The sequence below is a fragment of the Labrus bergylta genome, chromosome 9 (genome assembly GCF_963930695.1).
Source record: "Labrus bergylta chromosome 9, fLabBer1.1, whole genome shotgun sequence".
Classification (NCBI taxonomy): Eukaryota; Metazoa; Chordata; class Actinopteri; order Labriformes; family Labridae; genus Labrus; species Labrus bergylta.
In genome coordinates, this window is record NC_089203.1 from 15347043 (window position 1) to 15356506 (window position 9464).

At 37.3% G+C, this 9464-nt stretch overlaps 1 protein-coding gene across 1 annotated transcript in view; it reads right to left on the reverse strand.

Annotated features, from left to right (window-relative positions):
- Positions 1-4663, reverse strand: part of p2rx3a (purinergic receptor P2X, ligand-gated ion channel, 3a) — a 7167-nt gene extending 2504 nt beyond the window's left edge. Inside the window, exons 1-7 of the mRNA XM_020645819.3 lie at positions 4237-4663; positions 2598-2733; positions 2065-2136; positions 1530-1599; positions 1257-1353; positions 1068-1145; positions 795-936 (exon numbers count right to left, since the gene is read on the reverse strand). Of these exons, the coding sequence (XP_020501475.2) occupies positions 795-936; positions 1068-1145; positions 1257-1353; positions 1530-1599; positions 2065-2136; positions 2598-2733; positions 4237-4361 (720 nt within the window). The 5' untranslated portion in view covers positions 4362-4663. The remainder of the gene's footprint in view (positions 1-794; positions 937-1067; positions 1146-1256; positions 1354-1529; positions 1600-2064; positions 2137-2597; positions 2734-4236) is intronic.
- Between the last annotated feature and the right edge of the window lie 4801 nt (positions 4664-9464).

Sequence of the window (9464 nt, forward strand, 5' to 3'; positions counted from 1 at the left end):
TAGTGGACAGAATGAGAACTCCATCTGAAATCGGGACAATGGCAGGCTAATGTGAAAAGTTAACATTTGGTGATTCTCTCTGATGACGGCATAGCCTCTTATTTAGAATGAATGTTTGCTAAACCTACAGCTTTAAAAACTCAGGGATAAGTCACAGTGTAAGTGGTAAAGGGAAGGTGTTCTGCAAATCTTTGCATAACATTTTAAGCAAGAAGCTCAGTGGTGTTATGAATACTATATAGATGATTGATAAAGAAACATTTTTATCTACTGTTCTTAACTCCTTATTACATTTTGTGCAACAATAAACCCTGTTTTGTTTCGTGAAAAACACAAATGAAGCCTGAAAAAAGCTATCCAAGTTAACAAACTTGCTAACCATCAGTAAGTACACCTATTTGCGTGTTTGTTCCGATTCACAGAGTATATAAAAAATGTGATTCTTGTCTCTCGACTTACCACGAACCATTCTTGTTGTTGGGGAGAATGAATGGCGCAAGACAGCTAAGAGCTACAAAAGCTTTTTCAAGTTTGAAGGTGTCTACTCACAAAAAGAAAGGCATGCATTGGCAAACTGCACAAACAGGCTAGTCAAAGTGCAGGTCCTTGTTATATTGTCATTTGTATAATGGAGTCTAGTTACTCTGTTGTTTATGTAAAGTGAAATTAAACTTCAAGGCAGTTAAACCTCAAACTGTCTCTTTGTGTGTAGTCCTGAGCAGGTATAAAACATTTTAATTGAAGATGAAGAGTTAGGGATATCTTAAGGAAAGAATGGACAACGAGGACAACACCTGATCTGTCAGATTTGTGATTTCCTGTCCAGTGTAGTTCAGCACGTCCCCCACACGAAAGATGGGGCAGAAGGGATTCTTCTGAGGGTGGTAGGTGCATTTCTTGATATCATCAGACTTCATGGTGGAAGGAAAATTCCCTCTATTAGAGAATAATTAAAAACAATGTTTTTCTTTCTCTCTTCACATTTTTCATGCATTTGTTGTAACCATAAAGACATTTGAAGCTGTAATGTGAGAATATGTGTGTAAGCCCTCTTGTGCGTTACCCACCTGGTGACATTGAAAAGTGGAAATCGAATACTGTTTTTGATGAAGATGGTGAAGTTGTTCACATCCAGCATCGGTGTGCTGAGGAAGATGTTGAGAAAAAAAGGAGGTGTGAGGATAGCTGAGGAGGATTAAATGAGGAAAAAGTTGTTGCCTATCTGTGTGTATTTCTTTTGTGTGTGTAAATCTTACACACTGACGCTGTCGTTCTCAGCAGGACACCATCCTTCAATCTCACACATGCCTTGGGAATTGTTGGAGGATTTCAGGCAATCACCTGTTATAATACCTGATGTGTAACACAGAAATAATGGATAGTTTTTTGTAGACAGACCTCAACAGTATTTTTAATAATCTTCTGCTAAAAAAAATAAAAAAAATGGCAGCCATCAGAGTGCAGACTGAAATTATCTCAACTCTGGAAAGGCAAGTCACTGATTGTTTTTTAAGACTGGTAAGACTCACCATTGGAGAGGATAGAACCCAAATGCTTGTTGCAGTCTTCATTTGTTTTACAACTAAACTTCTTCCCAGTCTAAAACACAGAAACATGAGAATTTTCTTCTTTTTTTTTTTGCAGTAATTTATGATTAAGCAAGATTGTTTTTGGATAACTATGAAACATTTCAATGGTACACAGGGTATCAGGAATCAAGCGAGTTTGCACCTCTTGAGCCATTATTACTTTGTGGTTTTGTAAAGTATGTGTTTTTGGGTCTTGAGAGCTCTGATTTGAGACTCTTTCCTGGTCAGAATAAATTATATTTAGAATGAAAGATGTGTTGTTGTGTGATGTTATATTAAGAAATGACTGGTTATGTGGAATTTTTCTTTGATAACCAAATAGTACTTAACATTAGACAAGTAAAACAGGGTATAATGAAGTGAACAACAGTTTACAAATACAGCTGAGAGAAATGCCGTCAGGTGCTCAATGAGGAATAGGTGAAACTAAAACATTAAGACTAATAAGTGATGAGTGATTTGAATGTGTCCTCACCTCTGAACATCTTCCTTGGAACTGGTTTTCGGTGATGATGATTTTGGTTATGATGCAGAACACACCTGCACCCTGAAACACATCAGGAAATACTGTAAACTGTGTACTCAAGTCTTGTGTGATAGGATACAATGGTCAAACTGGGATGGGAAAAACGATCAACTTGTAAAGTGACAGACTACTGCTGTGTACTATACAATTAATTAAAAAAAGAAGCTGTGATATAGCCAGGTTGTAGGTTGCTGTTTTGGAGCAGCGAGAATGAAATGATTTCTTATGGATTTTTTTTCTATCTAATAAATGTTGGTATTGGAGTGGTGCTCAGAGATAATTGCAGGAACCTGATCCTGTATTTGTTCGTACTGGTATCAGATAAACTCTCTCTAAGCCTGTGACCGTAAAGCCTGTCTGAGAGGGAACCTCAGAGATGATGTTATTGTTCAAGGAAATAGTTATTCAAAGCCATGTGTGTGCACCAAAAGTCAAAGGTCATACGTATGCTTGGGTGGGTTTAAACACATATTTTTACACACCTGTGGTGGGAGAACATAGTCGGCCACATCCATCACATGATTGTTTTGGTACCCAAAGCCTTTCACTTTGGTCATCACGGAGGACTCGATGCCGGTGTCAGTCACCTGATAAGCTTTCTCGTGGATGAAGACCCAGCTGCAGGACGGAGGACACATCATTTAACAGCACTTGAAGATTGGAATTGTTTTGATTTCATCTCCAGATCAAATTATACTCTACATTTTATTTCAGAGACAGCAAATAGGTAATCAGCTACAAATCACAGAACTGAGTTATTTTTGGTTTCATTCTTTCCCTTTTTAGACATTAACATATTGTCTGATTCACAGAACTTAGAACTAGATTTTCCCCAAAATAAATAAATAAGCAGCATTTGGGAAACCCCATTAAGGGTATTATATTCGGTTCAGATACAAATTGAGCATGGTGATGTGTCATTTCTAGTTTGGATAAGAACTCTTAAAACTGTTCTTAATATCTTTTTTAACCTTTCAACTGATTGAATATTTAGAACATCCAGAAAGTGAAATGATTCAGAAAACAGAATCAAGCAGAGTAACAGTAAGTGTTGTTCAACATCTTTTGAAACAGGCATCCAAACTACGTAGCTAGTGGGTATAGAGCAGGCACCCCATGCACAGAGTCTACAGTCCTCCATACAACTCCACATCTTCCTCTATTCTCCTTTGCCCAGGTTGCATGTTGAACTCCTGGTCCTGATCCTTTTTAGTTCATGTCACCCCTACTCTCTCTGTTCCTCTCAAGCTCTCCTATCAAAAAACGGCAAGAAGACCAGAAAACTCTTAAATGACGTGCTATAACGTTTGTTCTCCAAAAATAATTTGAATTGCAACTATTATGCTGCTTTTTAATTCTTGATATAAAATAATGAAACACCCCCATGCCCCTCTGCTGAACAATGAGTACTTATACAAGTCTGAAAAACTGGACTTTAACTTTTCTTAGACTTCTCAAACAGTGACTACTACATTGCAAATATTGCTGTTGATAAATGTTCTAAATTGTAAAGTTCTGATTAAGACGTGGGATGTTGAGCACATGAGGTGAGCTTCTCACTTTGACTCTATAGTCTCTAAATCTAAAGGGAAATGGAGAATATTTGAAAATCTAACACGAGGGATATAAAACTGCAGACAAATGATCTCTTCCTGGCACTCTTTAAGGCACTCTCTTCTTAGTTCAGAGGAGTTTCTTGTTGTCTCTCGTGATTTATGGGTTCATGTACCCTAATCCAAAGACCATCTCTAAACTAACACGTGTTTGTTGGAGCCCAGAAGCACTCCTGTCTTTACTTCTTTTTCTTTTCTACAAGTAGGATTAATTACAATTGCACGAGAAAATACGTTCTTCTTCAGGTAGTTGAGGGTAAAACTGGGGACACTTTGTCTGAAAATGTACACTAATATTGATTTTTTTAAAGAAGCAATCTTCTTCTCTTTCATTTTTATGGTGTGGCTGCAATAATCTCAGGGGAAGATTTCTCATATCCTGTGTAAGTGAATCAAAAACAATCTGCAATGCATGGCTAGAAATGAAGGTTGAGAAAGTCTACATTTAAATGTATTTATACACAGAATACCATAGATTGGAAGAAATCACAAAAAAAGTAACACTGACCCGACAAAATATGTGACGATGAGCAGTTGTACGACCCGGTTGATGATGCCCACAGTCCAGCTCTTGACCACCACAGACTTGGTTGTCTCATAGGTGAAGAAGTCAGTAATGAAGCCCCACACCATGTCTTCTTGTCAGTGCGAGTCAGGACCTCCTGAATCTGAAGAAAAGTGAAGCTCCTGTAGAGCACCTGCAGGTTCTTCCAGACAAGCCTGAAGATCAAGTGTTTGAATAAAAGCGACGCTCCTGATTCTAATGACAGTAATATTATCTAAAGCCTCACACTGGTCCTGTCTTTTACTCGTTGTATTCTGTGTTCATCTGCCTCATGGCATATTTGATTTGCCTCTGTCCTCTCCCTCACTGTCTTGGTTTCACTGGTTTATGTCATTAACTGGACCTCCCCTTCCTTTTTAATTAGCCAGGGGAATATATGGAAGTGTCTGTCCATTCCATCCCCTTTTATCTTTCTGTCCTGACCACAAATCCCCATCAGCCAATACCTCTTTTCTCTCTCTTCAGTTTAGTGTGAGTCAGATTCAATTCACATTTTCCTCAAACATCCTTTCAGTGGGGTTTCTTTCATTTCTTGCATGCTTTTTTTTAACTCCAAACCCCAAACCTGCCCATTTCATGTAACCATAAATATAACAATATCTAAGACTGTTTAATAGCAGAAAACTAAATAAAGATGACTACTATGGTTGTGTCATCACATGTTTGTTTACTCTTTATAAGTCACAGGGAGGCTCTTTTTAAAAGTTTTAACTATTAATGGGAAAAAGACAATAATGATGTTGTTTTTATCTGTTCACTCGATTATTTTAAAAAGTAGTTTAGTTGACTGCTACATAAGCCGCCCTGTATTCGATTGTCATCTCAGATCGAGCTGTTCTTTTTTTCAAGGATATTACATTTTAATTTCTTTGTCCAAATCAAATAAAAAACCCTGTTCTTTCACCGGTTTAGAAATACAAAAAGTACAGCTAGAGAAAGATAAAAGGGTAGAAGTAGTATTACCACAATATGCACATAAAAGTAAAACTCCTGCTTTCAAATCTTGAACATGAGAGTAAAGAGCACATGTTTTGATCATCAAAGTTGAGTTAAAGTACAAAAAGCAAACATTTTATGAAGCCAGAATAGCCATTTTAAAAACACACACAAAACACAATTGTTTTTCTACCATGCCTTCATGTGTACTTTAAGAAGGAACTCATTTAAGTAACTTTCATAATTGCTGATTAACCTTTACATTTTCTCTAACCGTATTTATTAAAATAAATGATCATTTATTAAAATAAATGATCATTTATTGATTGATCCAACATTGTAATAATTATGTGAATGCCTTAGTAAATGAAATACATGTAGTGGAGTAAGATCTACAATATTTGGCTGTTCAATCCAGTTGAGTGAAAGGGTGAATCAATAGAAAATAGAAGGCAGTACTTGTCAGAAGATTCTTTAGTGAAGATATTCTGTCCAAAAATGTGCTGCTTTTTCAAGTTACTGTGAGGAACTTTTATTGTGTCCATGCTGATGACCTCTAATCTCATGCTGATCATGTTCTGGATATGGGGAAGTAGAGTTTTCTCACAAAATCTCATCCTGCTTTTTTTTTTACAGTCAAATATGTAACACACCTTACAAGTCCAATGCATTCAAATGTATATACTGTATATTAAAATGATCAATCACCACATAATGATTAAAATATTAATAATACATCAAACTAGCTAAGTCAACCTACTGTATATCAACAGATTTTATAGCTCTGAATAAGTCAACATTTTACTCATAGACATGTTTGCAAAACGCTCAATCTGGTTGAAAAAATGTAGAAACAGTAACATGATGATCATTTAGCTTACTAACAACCACTGACAAGTTAGTCTATCACCTGTAAAATGTCTCTCTCGGCATAAATCTGTCACAAGCAGAGGGGTTCTTATCTGAAAAGTTCTCTGAATGTAGAAAGGAGAAGAGTCCAACTTATCTTTACTTTTATGACTCCTGACAAAATTCACACAGGACCGAGAAAGAGTTTGAATTATTATGAAGTTATTGCCCATCATAATTTCAGACTTTACTTCTTTTTTTTTTTTTTTTTTTACTTATACAGTACAAAAAATAATCAGATTATATACTTACAGGCTTCAATAAGAGGGTTGAATCTAAATGTGCTGTTATAAATGAGAAACTGTGGCATTATTGACAACTGTGCAATAATGTGACATGTGATACGACCACTTCTCAATACACTTACAAGCACTGACAGCGTTATTGCCTCTCACATCAGGGAGATAATGTAATGATGATGTGACAGTGTGTGTGTGTGTAGATGTATGTGCATGGAGACTTTGTCATTTCTTAAGTGGCTCCATAATGTTTGTGGTCAATTAATGGTAATCTAATACAAGGCAAGACACACATGGGCACACATGCATGCCTTAGATGTGCAAACGATCGCTTCCAGGCTGCATATGACTGTAATGTTTATCACACCGATGTATTGAAAGCTTTCCTGTAATGGTGGCTTGAAACTATGAAACCTATACGATTACAGATATGAGACACTATTTGTCTGATCGTAGGAAAAGGATGGAGTAGGATGGATTTCATGGTGAAAGAGGAAACCCTCATGAAAGTGACCATCATGTCATGGGAAGTAGTCTTTGTAAACACATTTACACCCGATCCGTCCTAGGCCGCTACATTTAGAACATGCCAGCACACAAAGATCCCGAGATCACGTGGACAAAACCTCACACATAAACACAGCACATGAAGGACAGATTCACAATCGCCCTCAGGTATTTCAAGCAGGTTTTTGTTGTTGTTGTTGTTGCCAATGATGGTAGGTTTATCACTTATGATGCAAACTGAAATATATATTTGTCAAATATTTTCAAAATGTATTTATATGAAAGTTTGTACAACATATCCCAGAGGACTTTGCATAGTTATTATTTCTTGTCAGATCACACACACGTCTCAAAATTTACTTCATGGGTTTGTTTGCCATTCACCATTTTAAAAGGTGGACATCTTCCTCTGACGTCATGCTCATGGTGGGAACGTCAAAGAGTGTTACAATATCATGCTGATACTTTACAGATACGCAAGTTGTATAAACAGGGAATCCCATAAATCTTTATCAATTTGCCGCTTATTGATTGGTCAGCAACAGAATAGACAATTGATAGAAATCAGAGAGTGAAATCTGGAGGGAACTAGAGACGTTTCAAATGTAACAAGACACCACAGAAAACCACGAGTCCTCGCTAAAGACGCAAGCTGAAGAACATTAAAAATAGGAATTGGTTGAATGCTTGTGTTAGATGTTGTGATCAAGTTGTCACTATGCGTTTACAAATGTGGTTTTTTTTGATAGAAGATGAGCTCACATCTAAGTGAAAATAGGTAACGTTGCATTCAATCACACCAGAAACTTAAGCTCCCTCTCATCATTAGCGAGGTATTTACGCTACTCTTCTAGTAGCATGTAACACAAACAGCAGGGGTAACTAAGCAGCCATTTTATGCTAGCTTTGTTCTGACTGTAGCTACTTAGTTATCACATGCATTGTGTTAAGATGACATTTGATCTGACCACTCCACCCAGATTTCACTAAACATTAACTTCTCTGTTGCTGATAATAGCTCAGTTTGACAAGGATTTAGGTTGAGCATTGTAGATGAGATGTCCCTTCAAGTAAATATGAGCGGTCACTTTCAGTACATCCAGTCAGTGTTACTGTGTGAAGAGGTTTCAACATCAAACCAACGCTGTCCAAGTGGGACTGAACCACACATCCGGGAGTGTTGAGCTCTTAAAAACCACTCTCTTCGACCCTGATAAGACCTTTTACAAACCGTTGTACTTAGGCCTCGTACTCCTGTTAGAAACCACTGTCTCTTCAACAGTGACCAGCGTCCCCATCTAACTTGCCGTAATAACGCGCACTCCAAAACCGCCCTGCCTGGTTAAAAGGGCCAACTGCACCACCAGTGTGGATGTAAGTCCTATAGGCTCTAGTTGAAGAAAATGACCTCAGAATGTATAAATATATAACTAGACCCACAAAATGTGAAATAATCCCATAGAGTCCTTTGCTTGTGGTCTGCATAAGTGCTCTGTTTCAAATGTGCTCTCCTTGTGATGTCACAGAGGGATTCATGTAAAGAAATTCCTCATGGACTGACTCCACGCCCAGCCTAGAACAAAACATTTGCGCAGGTTCGCCATTTTTATTCTCGCTACAGAGGAGTGATGTCTATCGTGAAAACTCAGGGGGGGGCTCATTGCATTTAAAGAGACACACACACCAAAACGGAGCATTCTGAGAGAGCTGGTTTATACAGGGTCACAAACCTCCTCTGGTGCTTGATTCATGTTGTATGTTGACCACAGCACAGATGTTTCATTGAGACCACAGGGGGACTGTTTGAAAATGAAGCAAAGGGCTGTATGTCATCTTTAAGTTAAACACATTAATAACAGAGTCAGTTCCGAGTTTTAATTTCTGATCTTATTGATTTTAACATTTTAATTGTTATTATTTTAACTTTATTTAATTGTATTTTCTAGCCTTTTCACCGCATGTACTTCCTGTTCTCCCGTTTTATTTCTATCTTGCCTCTTTTCTATGCACCATTGCAAATGAGGGTTCTCTCTCAATGTTTTTTTTTTTAAATGTTTTACGATTCAACTGTTTGCAGTGCAGGCCTCTTGTTTGTGAAGCTCTATGAAGATTACTGACCTACAACTTCAGGATCCTCTAAATCTGTCTCAATGTTTTTTTATTTTTATTTGTTTAACTGGTGCTGGGCAATTTCTGTTTCACTTCAGTTCCTTTTACCATTTTTCATTCTGCCAATGCTTTACAATAAGATGTGTAACCTTCTATTTACTGTTTTAAATAGCTGCTTTGAAAAGTGTTTAACATCAGTCCTTTATGTGAATCAAAATGCTAATTTAACCGAAGCTGAGCTGCTATTTCAAATTCAAAATGAGGAGTGTGATAAAAAGTTCTACAAAGCAGATATCACTTTCAGTGGGTCATTCTTCAGATAACAATAAGCCTCACTTTTGGGTCAGACAACATAACCAATGAGTGTGTTCAATCTGTGGACACCAAACGTAGAGATGTTTCCAAGCAGTCCTGATAATAAAGCCTCTTTCAATGGATGTTGCAGCCGTGGAGTCATTAAAAAAGCCATGA